General features: G+C 28.8%; 1 protein-coding gene across 8 annotated transcripts in view; it reads left to right on the plus strand.

Annotated features, from left to right (window-relative positions):
• LOC107452032 (AT-rich interactive domain-containing protein cfi-1) overlaps positions 1 to 19,653 on the plus strand; it is a 255,777-nt gene that overhangs the window by 51,673 nt on the left and 184,451 nt on the right. For 3 of the 8 annotated variants that reach the window (XM_087167838.1, XM_087167839.1, XM_087167840.1), the window contains exon 1: positions 6,877 to 7,025. The exons of 4 other annotated variants lie outside the window; for them this stretch is intronic. In XM_087167838.1, coding sequence (XP_087023964.1) covers positions 6,984 to 7,025 — 42 coding nt within the window. In that variant the 5' untranslated portion in view covers positions 6,877 to 6,983. Of the gene's footprint in view, positions 1 to 6,876; positions 7,026 to 19,653 lie in introns of those variants that run through there. One more of the 8 variants, XM_087167842.1, reaches the window with a different exon arrangement.

Consider the following 19,653-nt stretch of genomic DNA (forward strand, 5'->3'; position numbering starts at 1 on the left):
TTTTTTTTTTAACATTTTGAAAGGTTAACTGAACTAAAAAAACGATTAAAGTGTAAACAATATTTTAACAGAGCCATTTCTCTTAGATATGCAACTTGTGAGAGAGTATTTAGCTACCTAACAAAAATCCGGGCTTAATTCTGCTCTTGCCAAAACAAACTGGAGAATTTGTTGACTGCAAAAGTCAAATCATTTATTTAATTTTTTTTTTTAAAAAAGATTAATTTACATATTTTTAGGGATAAAAAGTTACTTATATAAGCGTAAAAATGCATAAATTTATTTCCTTATTTTTATTATTTTTCATTGTTTGCTTATTGAACTATATACCATGATAACAAGAACTCTCAGGCATTTTGAGTTTCTAAAGGTTGGTAGGTCTGCTCAAGCCATGTGAAAAAAATATTGAGAAGAAAAATTATTTCATGTAATTTTATCTGGTAGTCTTTTCTAATACAAATTTTAAAAAAATATATCTCAGTTTAGTTGAGTCACTTCTGATTTTGTCTTTTAATTCTATAATTATTACCAAGTATTTTTTTTTTTGTGCTCCTGTAATACTTATATGCATTGCAAACTGTTTAGATACGGAACGATTAAAAGAAGAACAGTACAGAATTTTGCGCCAACTTATTGACTGTTTGAAATTTATTAGCAGACAAGTAAATTTTTTCAAGTTTCGCTTAGTTCTTCATTAAGTAACTTTAAAATAAAAAATAAAAAAAAACTGTTTTGAATTTTTTTTAATTACATGAAGTCAAGAGTTTAATATTAAACAGATCTCGTCTCGCACTTTGCAATTGAATTGAATTTTTCCTCCTCAGCGCCATAAATCTATTCTTTTTTAAGCGAGACGCATTAAAACCCTGCTTCATTTCATTTCAAATTGTTTCTCATCCAACTCACAAAATTAAAAAGAAAAAAAAAAAAGATTCTTTAACTGAAAACGAAAGAATTTTCCAAAATTATAAATTGAAGGAAAATTTGTTCTCTCAGAAACAACCAGGAACTTGATGGAAGGAAAAAAAATAATAAAAACTTCACATCTTTTGCGAAACATTTTTTTTTCTCCACCGTTTCTAAAAACAACTAGAAAACTATAAATATGAGATCAAAAGAGGAGAGATTTAACAAATCTAATTAACATTTAATTGCAAAGCAAGGTATAAAAGAATGCAAGAAATCTAACTTACTACATTAGGGCTCAATTAGAACAAACAAGAAAATTCTCTCTTTACAATTATTTTAAATCCCCTGCCCCCACCGCTGCACGCCATCCACCATTTCAGGAGAAAAGTAAGAAAAACAATATCACCCTTTAACTCATTTATTATTAGATTTCTTTTTGTTTTTATAAATTACAATTAACCTTTTCTTTCTCGTTCATTTATAACATCTACGAATTCCTGAATCAGTCGCCTCAAAAACCGATCTGAGATAAATTAAGTAGATAAAGGGGGACCACACTTATTGAATGCGGACCGTGGAAAGAAAAAAAAAATCTCTTATTCAACCTTTAAAAAATAATGGTTCGTAAATATAACAAAAAGAAAAGTAGAAAAGGAAACTAAAATACGATTTGTGACCTTTTAATCTGACTTTGGAATCTCCAGTTAAATGTATCGAGTGAAGTAAATGGGAATGGGAGGAGGAGGAGTTCTGTTCTTATCATTAAGTTCTGCGGGGAAGCTCCTACAACTGGTTTATTCGAATATACTCTTTTCAAAATAATTTTTTTGTGCTTTGTTTTATTCTTTAAATCTCGAGACAGCAATTGCCGAAACAAAAACCAAGATAGTATGCGCAATTTGGAATTTATTTAACAAGAGGTGATTTTTATTTTTGAATTTGGAGAAGATAAAAGTTACTTCTTCTAGTAAGGTATTAGCTTAAAAAAATGATTATAATTGCATTTTTTATAATTAGATTTTTTTCATATTTTTGCAAAATGTGTTAGTAATTCTGAATTTTATGTATCGTTATGAACTCATTCGGTTAAGGCTGTTTATTTTTCCGAGGACTCCGTTGTCAAATGGAATGATGCTTTTTTTCCGAATAATATGGTACTTTCATAGCTGCTGTGAGTTTGCAACAATTTATTACTCAATATTGTTAGGTCGAATTTAGCCTATCTACAGCCAGCACTCTCTACGCTTTTTCCGAAAATAGTGTAAAATGTCAATATGGAGAAGAGCCACAGTTATGTGAAAATGAAACGCGTTTACTGTAGAATCTTTTTATTTAAAAACTAACTCCAATGTTGCATCACCTGGGCTCATAAAAATTTGCGAAAACTGAGAATAAAGCAGTGATTTCAATAATTTTCATCTAGGGGGAGAAATGTCACCAAATAGGTGATTTTTAAAAAAGTTTAATGACTTTTAAAATATTTAAGTTGTCTTCTGTTAATGTCTTATTGTTAAGTTTTCAAACTTTTATTTATTTATTCATTGTTTTATTCTTTAAATCTCAGCTTCATGAGAGATGAATTCTTTGAGTATGGAACAGTTAGTATTACTTCAATTTCTGAATCAATCAAGCATGAATAATCAAGCAAATTATTTAATCAAGCATGATTTCTGCGTAGAAGCTAATAAAAAAATATCCACATTGTAGAAAATTTTAAAATTTTTAAAAATCACCCAGAAGATTGGCGAACGTTTTTCGTATGCTTAATAACAGTAGCAAAAGCACAAAAGAATAAATACAGTTATGATAAAAAAAATAAAATCAGAAATAAATAACGAATAGATTTTTTTCCTTAAAAGATCATAGATATTCAGGTTTTCTTCTACTCAATTAAAACCATAAATTTTTCGAAATATCTGCAATACTTATTAACATGGATAGTACATATTTTTCCTAACCCAATTTTTCTCGCATCCTAATGCTAACTATAGGAGCACTTTTAATTCCTGATTGCATGTTACAAAAGAAGTAATGTTTCGAAGGCATATATATTTGATAAAAATTATACTTTCAAGAAAATGAATCTTTCTTTTTTTTCCTTATTCAAATAAAATTGTTCAATGAATGTCAGCTTTTACAAAGTTGAAAATTTTTTATCATTTTTTTTATAGAGATAAAGTAATCAAAGCCCTATTCATTTTATTTCATCTAAGACATTTGTGAAAATTCATTACAAAAAATAATTTCTAAGAATATAATAAACTTTTAACTTAACGAAATTTTTAAAGAAACTGTATATATTTCAAGTTATGCCAGCCAAATTAGGTTTGCTTAACTTGAATAACCTATCATTGCGATTAAGCTACCCTTTCATCTGAATATTCCTTTTATAGTAAGCCAATAGATGTAAAACTTTTCTAAAGCGCATGTAATTTACTATAGAACGAAAGAAAAAAAAATGTATCGAAGGGATGATGGAATGCATTTCATTCTGATCGTAATTAGCTATCCACTCTCACAAAGCAAGTGTGGTCCTTTTTTTTTCTATCAATTATTCGATCTTGGCTGCAGCATACGTTCGAGACCAATAAAATGTCTGAAAAGACGGAGCCAACCATATTTCCTCGCACCTTGAATGAATGATAACAGCAGATATTTTCTCCCATCGTCATTTGAGTGCTAACAAACGAAGCATTCTTGTAGAAAAAGAAATTGAAGGTTTGCTTTTGTGCAAGAGATCCAATAAGGTCACTGCTTAACTAGAGCAACCAACAATTGGAAGCATCGACAGGGTTAGAAGCAATAAATTAAGCGTCTTTAAAGGTTGCTTTTGTCCCTTCTTCCTTTTCCAAGTTTTGGAGGGGGTGGTGAGGGACTCCTATCTTTTTATTTCGGCGTTGTGCTCTTTTCTAGTACAAGAGATGCGAAGATAGTAAGCGTATAGTCGAGGGGATGGTTTTTGGATCGATACTAATGAAATCTTGATTAATCCCTTGGGTAGAAGATGTTTGGGAGTTGCTTTGTTATGCCCTGGAGCTTCAAGCGAGGGGTTATTTTGTGGAGGCCTTTGTCGCCAAATTTTCGTAACTTTTATTTAAGGAATTCGCCAATTATAGCTCACGGACTCAGAGGTTATTCATTTTCTTCAAATAATTCGTGATCATTGCCTGAAAGAAGTCCTGTCGTTATTTGATATGCAAGGTGTCTTTATAACCTTACGGGTAATAAGACTTAAGACACACAAAATATAGCTAATTTAAGCTGCTTCTATGTATGGAGTGAATATTCACTTTCAGCGAGTATTGAATAAATCGTGGTTTATTGCCTTTCAGGAATTATTCTCATAATTTGCCGAGAAATTAAACCTAGTTTTGCAGGAAAGGAAGAAATTAACGTATACTTAAATTTTCGTAAGTTAATGTTTTTATCTTGCATGTACAACAGGATTATGATTGTTAGATTTTATTCCAGTTAAGGGGTGGAAGTATTGTTATTAAATATGAACAAACTGAAACTAAAACTGTAAAAGAGTTATATTTTCTGCATTACAATTTTATATTTATGTATTTTTCTTTTAAAGAATTAGCGCTAGTAATTTTTTTTGCTTCAGTATTTTTTTTAGGACATGATTTAATTTTTTTTTCTTGTCTAGATGAAACATGACGTATTTAGTTTTTCGATGAGCAAAGAGCCTAGATTTTTAATATTTCTTTACTGCGATTTTTAATATTTTTTTACTTTCTTGCATTTAAGAGAATAAAAATACTCGTATACTTTAACAAATACATCGAACCGGAAAATGTTGCATGAGGTTTACTAGTTATACGATTTTTTTTTTAAAAAACATTTTTAAAAAATAAGCTAAAGTCTGTAGGGATATTTACTATTTAGGAATTTACTATAAAGAAGGGAAATAAAACTAAAAAAATACTAAAGCTAAAAAATACTAAAATTATTAAATTATTATTTTTAAATTTTGCAAAATTCACGCTTTAATTCATCTTTTTTATAATTGTAACCCAGTCAGTACCTCGAACTGTTTCCTTTATTGAAAAACTACATATACTTCCAATGAATAACAATAACACTAATTTCTAAGCAAGTGATTCTAAAATAAAAATGATTAATTTATTGATTATGTTAAACTTCAATTTTAAGATTTGGATCAAAATAAAATGTATTTAAAAAAAATATGTTCATAGCATGAGATTAATATGGGAATCATTGTACATTCAATCGTAAACTAAAAAGGAAGAATGCATAAAAAAAATAAAAAAGTCACTCGCCAAATTTTACGCCAAGGCGAATATATAAATTCCCCAGTATATTTTATTTGAGATCATACGTTTTTTAAAAGAAAAATGCAACACGCGGTAATAAAGGCTGATCTTATATTCTCTTTTTCCTATTCAGCTGAGCTCAAAAACACAATGTTCTCTTCAGCTAATAAGCCTTAATCAGCTGCACAAATCTCTTTTTTTATTGGCAATGAACTGTAAAAAAAGGCAATTGGTTTTCTTTACTTTTTGCTACATAAAGATTCTATTGGCTATTTTTCTCATCTTTCAGCTATTCTTTGTAGGTAGTTAATCAGAGGAGCATATCGGGGGGGGGGGCTGCATTGTGCCTGCGCCTTGCAACCTGGTCGTTTATTCCCTTCCGGCGTCTTTACACTCAGTACTTCGAGGCTTTTGTGTTGAAATTGATATTTTTGCTTTCTTGCATGTGTCTCCCAATAACGTATTTTATCCAATCTATAGAATGCAAAATTTAAGTTTCTGCTACTATTCTATTTATCTGATAAAATTATTGTTCACGAAATCGGTCAATCTATTTATTGAATACGTTATATTTAATTTTTTATCTTTCAATGCAGAAATTTTTTTTAAATATAGAGTTTGGAAATTTTTAGCTGAATTAGAAAATTCAAAAGGAATTAAAAAATAAAATTACATTTCTTTAAAGATGATAATAATAATAAGGCTTGAAGAATGATTTTATTTATTAAAATTTTTGAATTTAAAAAGATTTGAATTCGCTTTTTTCTCGAAAGAGGAAATTAAAAATAAAGTTTTTGTTAAAATAATTGAAATTCAGAACTTGAAATTTCATATGAAATCGGTGGAAAAATGGTTACAAATTTTTTTTTTTGTTCTTCATTTTATGAGAAATCGTCATGCAGACACATTTAAACAAAGTCGTATAATTTCATTAAATTTAGTTGTACTGTTTTTAAATTACAATACTAAACTTTTTCGATTTATTTTCATGTCGGCTCTTGTATGCGCTAAGTGAAGTTGCAGCTCTTGCACTTGCAATAAGTTTGAAATATATATGTAGTGGCTAGGAGTTCGTCCCGTTATGTAATGTTTTTTTTTTTTTTTTTTTTCCTTGTCATTGTCCGATTATTGCCAAAATTTGGCAGCTATTTCGGTGCATGTACTTACAAGGAAATATGTTTCAGATTTTTTTTTTTTTCAATCTACTTTTCTAAGATTTTGTTTAAGGAAAAATTAATATTTAAACCCATGAAATTGAAAATAAATATGTGAACCATTTTATGGCATAAGAAATACTCATAAAGTCATATTACAACCGTTATTTTTTCATACTTTATTGATTCATCAAACATTTTTGAAAATTCTTACAACTTTCACTCAACTTAAAGTTCTTTTTTAGTTACTTGATGTAAATAAATACCACAAGAATATAATTCTGCGCAAATATATATATATATATATATATATATATATATATATATATATATATATATATATATATATATATATATATATATATATATAACCTTACAAAATCATGTCTTTTAAAAATGCAAAAAAAAAATTTTTTTTGAAGCATTCTTCAAGAGCTGAGCCATTTATATACTCTTGTTTTTAGCTGCTTTATTTGTTTATTTTTTACTGAAACCCTCTCACTTTTCGGGGACCAATGCTTGAAAGGATTTCAGTTGACCTTTCCCCTCAGGCGAATGATCTTTTGGTAATTATGTTAATCGCTTACTCTCCCCTTGCCATAAAGTGAATGTTTTCTCCTGTTTGCTTGCATTTGTTGAAATGGCAGGCGATGGGATATTGCAGATCCGGCGCCATTCTAAAGTAAGAAAATAATATTCTTTGTCTATGAATTTACTGCTTTCTTATTAACCTAATATATTTCTTATTTTAGATTTTCTTATTTGTATTTTATTCGGTTATTTAACGTATACCACAGGAATTAACGTATATACTAGGAATAGATTAGTATTAATTGCCTTTCAGTTAAACATCTGTCTTGATAAACTCTTGTCAAACGATTTCTTAAAATCTTCACTTTGCTTGTTAAATGATTACTTAAAAAGATAATAATTTATTGCCTTTTAATATCTTGTTATTTTATTAACTTCTATATCTCAAAATCATATTTTAATAATGTAAAATATTCATATTTTAATTGCTCATTTGATGCGAAAAAAGGCAAGGAATGTATCAGTATTAATTAACCTATATATGAACGCTGATCAAATGATTTTTTAAACAAAGAGAATATTTATCTTAATCACAAAACCATATTTTCGTAATTTCTTTTTTAAAATAAAAAATATTCCTCTTAGAATATTTCTATTTTAATTACTTAGTAATATTTAGCAAGAGAATAAATCAAGGATAATTGTTGATTGACTTATAGGCAGTTGCTTTGATAAGATGATATATGCAACTGTCAAACGATTTTCAAATGATGTTGTCAAACGATTTTTGGAGACCTTTTTTTATTTCTCTGGCATTCTTTGATTTGCTAGTCATGTAATACAGTCATTCTTTCGCCTCTGGTATTTATTAATATTTTTGTTTATATTAAAGTGTAAATAATAAATTACATAAATAAATTAAATTTCTAGTGTAATTACTAGTAAATATACCATGCTTTTCTTTAAATTTTGCTCTAAAGATTTATACATTTTTGATTTTGTTCTAATCACAAATAATATGCATATATTAAATGAAGCTAAAGCACTATCTTTTATTATTTTATCTTTTTATCAATTATAATTATCTGTCCAATTTAGATTTTGTGTCAGAAAATTTAACATTCGAACAAATTCAGTTTTGTCTAGTTATGTATTTATTTAATTCTATGTGTGTTAACAAGAGTATAGAATTTTACAGCTTTTAATTAAAATTAAAGAATGTGGTTATGATTAAAGCGAGGAAGTTGAATTTGGTTGAAAGTTTGCCTTTACTGAAAAGTTTTAAAAAAAAATTGAAATTTAATTTCGGTATTTTTATATTGTGTTTACGTGCAATTTTTTTTAAATCGTAAATATAATTTTCGATGGAATATTTTTGTCATACTGTATCTTAGTTATTATTCCATTCAAGTCTTATAACAGTTTAGAAATAAATATTTCATATCATTTTAACTTGTTACTGTAGACTGTTACAACAGAGGAATCATGGGGAAAAAGTGATTTAGTGGTATAAAAATTAATCCCACTTAACAAAACTTAATTAATGATACTTAGTGAGTAATCATCCGACTTATGTACGACAAATTAAAAATCGGCTCCTATTTATATTACCCTTATTTATGGCTAACAAAGCGTGTCTTAGGAAAGTACCCATAAGCATTTAAAGAAGTTAATGTTGATATTTTAACATAGTAAAAGTAACATTTGCTATATTTAAAAAAATTGAGATCTACATCTGTTAAGGTTACGTCCGAACTTAGAAAAACAATAAGACTGTTTAGCTATTTAGGGTTTAATACTAAATTTAGGACTTTAATCGCCTTTAATATTCATGGTTATTATATATTTAATAGTAGTTTTCACTAAGTAATAATTCAATCCTAATTTTAAAATTTCGAAAATTATATGAACTTTAATATAATTGTCAATTATTGGTGATGATAAAAGAATATCAAATTAACTTTCAATTTAAAAGAAATTGCTGCATAATCTTCTGCTAATTATAATTATTATACACCCCATCTTTTTTTACAAAAAAGTATTGCTTTAATGTTATATCGAATAATCCATCCGTCGTTATAGTATATGAATTCTTTAATTACTGACGTATATTAAACGAATTAATGAAAAATTTATTTTAATTAAAGGAGTTTAGTTTTTCAAAGTTAATAAGTAAAAGTAATTTTTTCTACTTATTTATTGAAATTTTTTTAACACCAACTATTAATTTTTATATGAACGATAAAAGAAAATAAGTTGATAATCATTTGCGAAATGTTTTTTTTTCTTTACATTTAAAGTTATATTTGGTCTGGCGAAATGAGATTCACTTCTTGTTAATCGATACATTTAACAAAAAGTCGAATAATAAATGGCAATGATAATAGTAATCGCAAGAGAATGAAAAAAAAAAAAGAGAAATAAAAAAAATGGCTTTTCGATTTGTACTATTAAAAAGTAGGAGACCCTTAATTGAAAATGTTTTAATGCAGGGAAAACATTTCCGTCTCCTTTTTATTATCATTTATTTTACTTTGTATACGAGCTTTTGATAATTGTTCGATTTCAAAAGTGGTCTGCACCCAAAAGAGAACAGGGGAAAAAATGTAATAAATAAAAATGAACCTACATCTATTAAAAAAATAATAAATGGTCTGTTCAATGTGTGGATACGATTCGGTACAAAAGGGAGAAAAAACATCAATAAAAGAATCAAGAATTCCAATGAATGAATGAATTGAAAAAAATATCACTGGTAAAACCATTATTTTTTGATTTTGATCTTCGTTTTAAGTACTTAGATAAAGGCTTGCATTATTCACTATCCATTTACTCTGTAGTCGATCAAAAGTACGTCTACAGTGGGTATAATACGCACACATACATACACACATGCCTTCGTTATTTCATTTCCAAAACAAATGGTTCGAATTTAATGAGTGACTATTATCCCTTCGCTTAAAGCCGGTCAGTCCCTTCCCCACCTCCACCTTTTCCTCTGTGATGCACTTGTATAGCTTTTGGAATTGTGAAGCTTGCTTTTGATTTGAGGAGGGATATTTGCATTAAATTCCCCCTTCTCTTTCCCTAGTCGCTTACATTTGAGGATTTCTATGCATTCTCTGATTGCGATTAATCGATATCGACACAATGGAAATAGCAAACGATGCTGTTCTGTAAGTGGAAAGAACTCCTACAAGTGCTTCACGCCTGAAATGTTTTTTTCCCTGCAATGGCTTCCTTCAAGAATTTGTCCTTGACCCTCTTGGAAGTGAAGTGAACTGAATATTTTAATGATTTTTTTTTGTTTCAAGATATTCGGAAACTTTTACTTTTCAGTCTCACCCGGAAGATGAGGAGCAATTCTTCAAAGAGCAAGGAAGGAATAAAATATTTTTTTTCTAAAAAAATTGCGATTTCTTGTGAATTGATTTAAGGTTTTAAGAGGGCTAGACTTTTTTTTTTTTTTTTTTTAAAGAAATTATTCTATTGCAAGTTTTGTTAATCGAGAACAAATTGGTACTCTGATTAAAAAAAAAAAAAAGAATGGAAACTGAAATCAAATTTAAACTCTTTCAATCCTTTTAATTTACGTATTTTAATAAAAGTTAATTTGAAAATTGTACGTAATTTATAAACTACATATATTTGAAAAGTAAATCGTCACCTCCCAAAATATCTTGTTTCGTATTTAACATAAATATTTCGAAATGATTAAACAACGACTATTTTAGCAACAATTTTTAACCAAGGAATATACTTAGAGAAATATCTATTTGAGATAACAGGATTCTTCATCTTTTCTTTTTTTTACCATTTTAAAGAGATGCAGTTACGTCAGTTTTTTAAACAAAGAAAATTAAATAATCTCATTTTTTTAAAATTTTTTTGTCTCGAACCGAGGATTGTTAGCTTTTGGCATAAGATCCTGAAACTAATTTAAGCCACTAAGAAAAGTTCAATATCACGGTTCTTTAATATTTTAAGTTTTGCACTTACATGCTTAATTCGTGTAAAAAAGGTTGCTTTTTAGTGTTAAAATAAAAATTAAGAATTGAAACTTTATTTTCCCTGTTATGGTTGAGTTGTTATTTAGATTTAACAAGTTAAAATTCCCTTAGGCCTTTGCGTGAGAGTAGTTATTTTAGCAGTTACACATGTCTCGCTATTGGCGTTATTTCTTTAGCTGTTATTATTTTATCATTGTTATTTATTGTGAATTCAACTGTCAGATTGTTCTATTCGAACTTAATATTGCGTGATCTAGTTTTCTTACCCTGCGATTCAGATTAAATATGTTTAAGTAGATCGAATGTTCCTCACTTCTCGAATATCATAATTAAGTTGTCTATAAAAATATTAAATTAAAGATGTCCTGAGGACAGTTTTTAAAATAGAATAATTTTTTGTAGTAGGGTTGCTTATAATGTATCAAAATTCTTCAAGAAATCATATTGCTTGAGCATTGTTTTTAATTCATCATAATTCTTCTCTTACATATATTTTAACTGTTAGAGATAAATATCATTGTTATTTATTGTGAATTCAACTGTCAGATTGTTCTATTCGAACTTAATATTGCGCGATCTAGTTTTCTTACCCTGCGATTCAGATTAAATATGTTTAAGTAGATCGAATGTTCCTCACTTCTCGAATATCATAATTAAGTTGCTTATAAAAATGTTAAATTAAAGATGTCACCAGGATAGTTTTTAAAATAGAATATTTTTTGTTTTGTTTTTTACAATGTATCAAAGTTTGTTTACAATGTATCAAAATTTTTCTATAAATCATATTGCATCATTTTAACTGTTCATTTCAATTCATCATTTTAACTGTTGGAGATAAATATTGATACCTGTTTGTTTGGACTGCCAACAGCTTTTTTTAGAATTTTTGTACGACCGGACGATTGGGTGGATCATTGGTTGAAATATAAAGATGGAAAGAATTAAAAATTGATGCTGTAGGATTGATACATTTAGCAATCAGGGTACATTAAGTTGGTATTAAATCATAACCCCCGCAGAGTTGTAGTTACGTTACTTTTTTTAAAGGAAATTAAAATTGTAGTGAAATAATAAAGTAGCCGTTTTTTGAAGGAATGTGTTATTTTCGATTTAGAATGCGTTTACTTTTATTAATAAAAAAAATTTTTTAAGAAAGTTTTGTAAAATAAAAAATAAAAAGGCAGAAGAAATTATGTTTAAAATCAGTCTGAAATTATACAAAAATAAATCTACTTTTTCAATGTTATTGACCTAAATTAATGTTAATGACTGAGATATTCGTGTTAGTTTAACAAATTGTTACATCTGGTGGCAGTAACTGACCATTAAAAAATTTTTTTATTGCTTCTAATTCGTCCTTATGTTTTTTTGAATCTGAATTTTTCTGAATTATGCAAAATAAGTTAAGTATTTAAAACTAATTTCAATATTTTTTCTGATAGAAATTTGAGTTTATTTTAACATTTAAAGAAGAGGTCTTAATTTTTTATTTTAATACTTAATAAATTAATTATTTATAGTAATGTATTTATAATTAAAGAATTAATTTTTTAAATCTAAAAAGTAAGGAAGGAGAAAATGCTATTTTGTTACTTAAACGAATTAAAATATAAAAATATATATCTGCCCATCGATTAAATTGACGATAGCTAATAGCATCCGGCAATAACAGCTTCATTATTTGTAAAATAATAATATGAAATTTCAAATCTCAAATTAAAAGACGTTGCAGCAGTTAATATCAATTAATAGCAATATCTATTTCGCAACGTAAAGCAACATATCTGGCGTCATTTATACAAACGATAATAATTGAAATAATATTACGTGACTTGATTTCTGAGTTATTTTTCTTTCTTTGTAATGTAGCTCTTGTCTCTAAATCTTAGAACATTGTTTTTTGATAGCCACGCTTCAAATGCAGATACTCTTTGAAAAAAAAGAAAGAAAGAAATTAACCTACGTGTGCTCAGTTGCACTCTCTTATCAATTTCTCTTAGCCATTTTTCACGCTGGGTAACTTTCTCTTTAATAGTCTAATGGGGTTTTCTTTGAAAATGGTTAGTATTACTGTTTTTTTTTTTTAATTTATTTATTCTGTTTATATCCAAGCTTTTATAAAAATAATTTTCTTGATAACTATGTAATTCTTTTATTTCTTCTCCCTCCTTAAAAAATAATTTTCTTTTTACATATATAAAAATAACATTCCTGTGTTATATATATATTAAAAAAAAATCCTAATAAATACTATATAATTTTTTTACTTCTTCTGGCTCTTTCGTTTTAAAAAAATTAATTTAGAATTTTAATAAGATAGAGCGAAAAATTTTCCCAAATTTTTTTAGGACATCCTATTTTTTTGCGATTGTGCTTAAATTCTTACTGAAAAGTTGAAAATCTCCTGAGAAGGGAATTTTTTCGAAAAAGAAGGGGGGTTGACGATCTAAAACGGAAGTATGTTCTCTTTTGAAACAAAATTTATTTTACCAAAAATAAACAAAAAATTTTTGCTTCATATATATGTACAAAATTTTGATTTTCTTTTGAACAAGAATTTTTTTCTTAATTCAAAAGTTATTTTTGTGCATAAGCAGGGGGAATTTTCATTTAACTAAGAAGGAATAGTTATCTAAAAATGCCTATCTTAATTGACACGAAACGTCAACTATATCTTATGGTTCAGAGGTTCCACAACGGGATAGAGCGCGAGGTGAACCGGGTTTGAATCCCAGCGATGACTGGTCGATACGAATTCCGCACCTGGCTCTCACCGACCACAGTGCTGACGTAAAATATCCTCAGTGTTAGTCAGATCATGGGTAAAAGTCCCCTTGCAGTCAGGTTAAACGTGGGTGATCTTCGTGATTTTCCTCCCTATGTTGGTTAGTAAAGCAAATTTTTGGTTAGTAAAATTAAAAAGTTATCCAGGAAGGCAAATTTCTCCCAAAACTTGATCCAGGAGTTCCCTTGTCTTCTGGGTTTGGTTCAAAATCACAAGGCTATGGTGTAGTCGTAAATTCAGAATTGGGTCGGCTGTTCAATGACTGTTATAAAATAAAATAAAACTATGTCATATGATTTTTTCAAGTACTTTAAACTAATGACTATGAAGTAATTTTTTGCATGGTAATTGATAAATGAGTAGTAAAAATGCTACTATATTGCAAAAGAATTACATTTCATTTAAGTTTACTACGTGAAAACGTTAGTTATTTCTCACAGTAAGAGATCAATCATATTTAGATAAGTGTTCTTTACACCAATGGAGGCATTCTATCGACCTTTTCCCTCTTTACCTTTTTGATATTAAATATTTTTCGCAATTATACCCACGTACCTTTACAACAAGTAATAAAACAATTAAGATACATTTTCAAAATAAATAGAAATTAATGAATTCAAAATATAATGATTACTATGAAAACTCAAATTTTTATCTTAAAGGGAGGCACAAGGCTCTAGATTTCTCTGCCAATACCGTTTCTAAATATCAATTTTTTTCCCTGCGAAATTATTCTTCGATTTTACATTGTTCGTTACATCGACTTAAAACAGCAGAGTGGTCCGATGCCCAATTTAATCGCAATTTAGTTTTTACATTATGGACAAATATATAAAATGGTATAATGAAATTAAAATCGGATAACAATATATAAAATTGAGTGGATAAAATGGTTAATTGACGAATCTCAGATGGAAAAGGCTTTGTAACCGTTTGATCAAAGTAGTACAAAAGATTGGAAGGATAGACTAGTTGTTTGTAAATATGAAAATGACAGTGAGAGAGAGAGAGAGAGAGATTGGAAGGAATATAAATAAATAATGAAGCGTTTATTATGTATCTGCAGACAATTGCGCACGGGATTTCCTAGTGCCAACGGTTGTGGTTCAGTGGCCCCAGGTATTGTGTAAAGAAGATTGGGAGACACAATGTTGACAATTTATTTCGATGATTGTTTTTTCTGTTCAAATCGTCACCTCCGCACGCGATGATCTCGTTCTCTTTTCTTCCTTCATTAAATGCCCACGACTTCAAATCTCGTCACTACTTCGCTGCTTCCTTGTCCCTGTTTTTTCTGTCATCTTTCGCATGCCTCGTGCGAGGGGAGGGTTCATTTGACAAAATCTAATCAGTCTTACCGAAATTCAAGAGTTTATATTTTCACGCCTGGTTTATTAAGAATATTTTTTTTCTTCTTTTTTTAAATTACGCCCGCCATCGTCTTCTTAGGCATAAGGCGTCTTGCAGTCCAATACAACACTGAAATAGCTCCAGAAGGTGAGAGGGCACAAAAGTCATCACAGAAACGAATGTCAAGAAGAGAGAGGCAATCAAATAGATGCTCCCCAGTCATAGGCGAAGTGTTGCAGAGCACACAAAGAGTTGAATTGACCAGGTTAATTTTAAATAAATGGGCCTGCAAGATTGAGAATATGAAAAATTTATCTCGCTGATCCCCCACAGATTGGATTAAGAATGAAAATATTGCTACAGAGAGCTTAAAGCCTACCTAGCTTCAGATAGTTGACTACCAGATTGTCAGTGAAAAAAAAAAAAGCCGTCTGTGCACAATGTTGATCACATTTTCACCATCATAACCGATGGTCAAGAAATTGTCTATCCTTAGCTCACACGACCCCTTAGACCACAATGAGCTACTGCGGGAATGTTTTACTTTACCTTAAATATTACAGAAGCAGTTAAGAGGGACAAGGATCTGAGTATTGCTTACGTAAAACCATAAATTCCTTTTGTCAAAAATTTCTTATAAATTTCAAAAATAATTAGATTTGGGGCAAGAGGTTTGTAACAAAATAGTTCAAAGGTCTTAGATATTTACTCAAATTTTAAATTTTTCCTTTTTTAAAGTTCATCTAAGAAACATAAATCTAGTTCAGCCACAATCTAATTACCGGCTATTTTTTATATAAATATTTTTTGCAGTATTAATAGCAACATAATTTGCATCTAAAATTAAGGTTTCTAAATTTAAGGTTCTAAATTTAAGGTAAAACTAAGGTAAGGTTAATTAAGATTTCCCATCTACATTCTTTAAGCTAAGTGAAATCTTGTTGAATATTTGTTGACGTCAATTATTTGAAAAAAGAAAGAATATTAAAAAAAAAATTTTGTTATTTTTAAAAATTTATAATTATTAGACATTATTAAATTTTTCGATTTAAATTATACCATACTTATATTTATCCATATCAAATTAATAATTGAATAAATCACATTTACACTACAAGTATTAATGATATACATTTAAGCAAAAGAAGAAGAAGAAGAAAAAAAAAAAAAACAGTCACTCGGAGGATAAGACAGTCGTAATGTTTTTAAACATCATCCTTATTAAAAGCAAATAAAATCCCAGGCTAAAGCTAATTCTCTTCTCTCTTTTTTTCCCTTCCATCTTTTGTGTTACGGAAAGCGAAATAGCTGAGATACTCTCTCTATTTTTCTTTCTCTATTTTTTTTTATTATTCACTTTCGCTGCTCTGAATTAACTGGTATCCATCATTCCTATCTTAATCGATATTTAATCGAGCAGAACTGGCGATTTTATTAACGTAACAATTCTCTCTAATTTAGATAGATAAAAAGGCGGTAAAAAACGCTGTTTTTCGTGTCTCTTCCTCCCCCTTCTTCGATTTTTCTTTTTCTCCTTTTTTTTCCCCTCTCCTTTTTTTTTCCATCTCTCCTCGTATACACATATCCTTCTCCTCACCTACCCACCCTCCTTTTCTTTTTTTCAAGCGTCATTGAATCGGGGGAGGGGGGAAGAACTGAAGTGAAAAAGGAAGAAAAAATATATTAAATAAAAGGAATAAATGGAGATTAAAAAAATGAAAGAAAGGGGTGTAGTGTAAGGAGAAATATAGAATTGTAATTGAGTGAAGTCGGGGCTCCGTTTATTTAACACGAGATTTTTCGCTATTAACCTTTTAGCCACATTACCGACATTTTCGTGCTTCCAACATCGAACTTTTTTTTTCGTTTTCTTTTCGTTGAAGTAGAGGGATGAGGTGGGGAAGGGAGTTAAATTAAGAGAGGTGATAGGGCTGGTGTGGGTGTATGTAGTGTGATCGGAGAGAATTAAAATAACGATGTCACTTCTCCACCCCCTCTATCTTTTTCGTTTGGGAAGAAAAAACGAATGAAAAAGGGGGGGGATTCGGAAAAAGAAACATTTTCTCTTATATTCTAAATTGCTGAAAAAGGAATGATGAACTGAGGTTAGTCGCAAATTCCGATACGAAACGCATTTATAAATCGTTGAATGTGCTAATCGGTTATTAGCGTCTTAAGTTTTTTTTTAATTTTATTTATGTATTAATATATTTTTTATTGACTTCTTCCACTTTACTCCATTCCTTCTCCAAGCCCTTTTTTTTTTGTTGCATGATAAGATTACAATGTGACTGTTATATTTTATTCATGGTTGTAGTTTTTTCACTCTCTTTTAAAGATATTTTTGTGGAGTTAAAGCGTATATTAATTGCATCATGTATGTTGAAAGTTGATTGTGAAATTTGTGTTTTATAATTTTGAATATATTACCCGGTATTTCAATTGATACTTAAGGCAAGGTTCCCCAATCGAGCAAAAAAGGAACTTCAGTTTCTCCGTTTTGACTTACGGAAAATTATGTGAAGGCGATTTTCTAATTTATAAAATAATTAAGAAATTTTATTTAATTTTTTTATTATTTAATTTTATTCATTGATTCAATTTACGAATTTTGGAACATGAAGGTCTGAAATTTTTACTAAAGACTAAAAGTATAACTTTAAAACAGTTTAAAAAAAGTCTTACAATCTTTTTGTTATATGAATTTTTTTTTTTGTATGTGTTTGTTTATTATCGTATACTGGTGTAAAACTCTCAACTATTTTATGTTGAGTTAAATGGTTTTATTTTGTCATTATTTCTTTAATTCATTTATGAAGAGCTCACTATATTTGGAAGAATTAATTACCATCGAGTATTTAATAAATTGCTTTATATAAGGCCTTCGAGTCATATAACATCACACGCACTCGAAACCTGTTGAAGTTGAGATATTTTAGAATCTAATAAAGAATGTCAAAAGCAAAATTAACAACAATCAAGTTTATCTAATTATATGAAGACTTTTATAAGCCTCAATTACAGTCACGAGTAATGCTAAACAAGAAGTGAAGATTCTCATCCTAAACTTTAATCGAATCCGAATTCTTCTCGAGAGATAAGAAAGAAAGAAGAAAAAAATGGTGCTAGGGGTGGGAAGCGAGTGCCAATTCAGAGGGTCCCGAGCTTTCATTGTATTAACCATTAACTAAGATCGCGATTGAATAATGCAATTGCTTTTCATAGCACCCTAAGTCACCCGTGGCTGTTTGCTGTACTAACTAAAGCCCTGAAAAGGGAATTTTGTTCGATAATAATGCAAAGACAAAGAAAGGGGTTGACAGCGCTTCCGATGACTAGACCCTAGAAACCAATAATGTAAACAAGGCAATTAAAACTAACAGTGGTTCGTGGCTTGAAGGCAACTTTTCGAGAGTCGATCTTATGCGACCAGCTTCAAACTATTAATGACATTATCAACCCGTTGATAAAGTGCTGGAGAAGGATTTATTGTTGGTAAATTTTCCTACCATCTCTTTTCGATGACTAGTTGTGAACTCATCTGAGTGTGTAAAAGTCAAGATTTTCGAGAACTTTTCTTCTCATGTTAAGTAAATTCTTTTAATTCTTAGAGAGTTGTCTTCTGCTCCCTAACATTTATCGATGTCTGGCAAGAATTACGACTGCATATCTTAGGAATTTAGCCGTTTTTCAATCTTATGTCGATTTTGAAATCTTGTCTTATTTTTAGTTATTGGGCTATTCTTATTTTTCTTTATTCTAATCGTTGAAAGTTTGTGCAATATATAAATTTACATTTGCATGAGGAACATTTAAAAATATAACATACAAAATTTAAATACTTTACCAATGCTATGAATTTAAGCAAAAACTGCTACTGCAAGTCTTATGATATTCAACGAAATAAGTTTGCCATGCTCGAAATAAAATCTTTTTATGAAGCAAAAAGTTTTATATTCAGGGCTTTAAATTTTTTATAAAATAAGATGTATAAAAACGCGAGTCAATTTACTAATGATTTTACAGTAATTGTGTGGTTACTTGTTAAAATGAGATAGGTAGTTAACTGGAAAAAAAATTTAAAATTTAATAGTAATTGCGTTAAGCTTTGCATCACACAATAAAATAAGACTAGACGTTTTAAAACATTTGTAAATTTTCTAATTATTTCACTATATATATATGTACTTAAATTGCTTAATATATAGTATATGATAAAATATATAGATGATAAAAACAATGTGTAAAGGGGAGTAGCACAAACTTGCTTAATGAAATAAGGCGCATGAAAACATCGTTCATTTGCAAATGATTTCAGAACAGTCGTGTGCAAACGTTGAAAATATTTAATATTTTTAATGTATTTCTTAAATTATGAGGATAAGAGTTGCTTGTAAGCTATACGTTAAATCATTCGGTGATTAAATATTTAAATTCTGTTTGCATTCATCGTCGATTAAATTAAAAAAAATTAATTCGAATCGTAAAATTATCGAAGCTACTTATTTTATAACAATAACTTAAAACTATAGTGTATTTTAAACTTTTATGAAATCTGTCGCTATAAATATCAAAAATCGAACACATTGCCTTTTTGACATATATGACGTTATATTTGATTGAATCTACATTCT

The sequence above is a fragment of the Parasteatoda tepidariorum genome, chromosome 7, assembly GCF_982258835.1.
Source record: "Parasteatoda tepidariorum strain Cologne lab strain chromosome 7, Ptep-v5.0, whole genome shotgun sequence".
Classification (NCBI taxonomy): domain Eukaryota; kingdom Metazoa; phylum Arthropoda; class Arachnida; order Araneae; family Theridiidae; genus Parasteatoda; species Parasteatoda tepidariorum.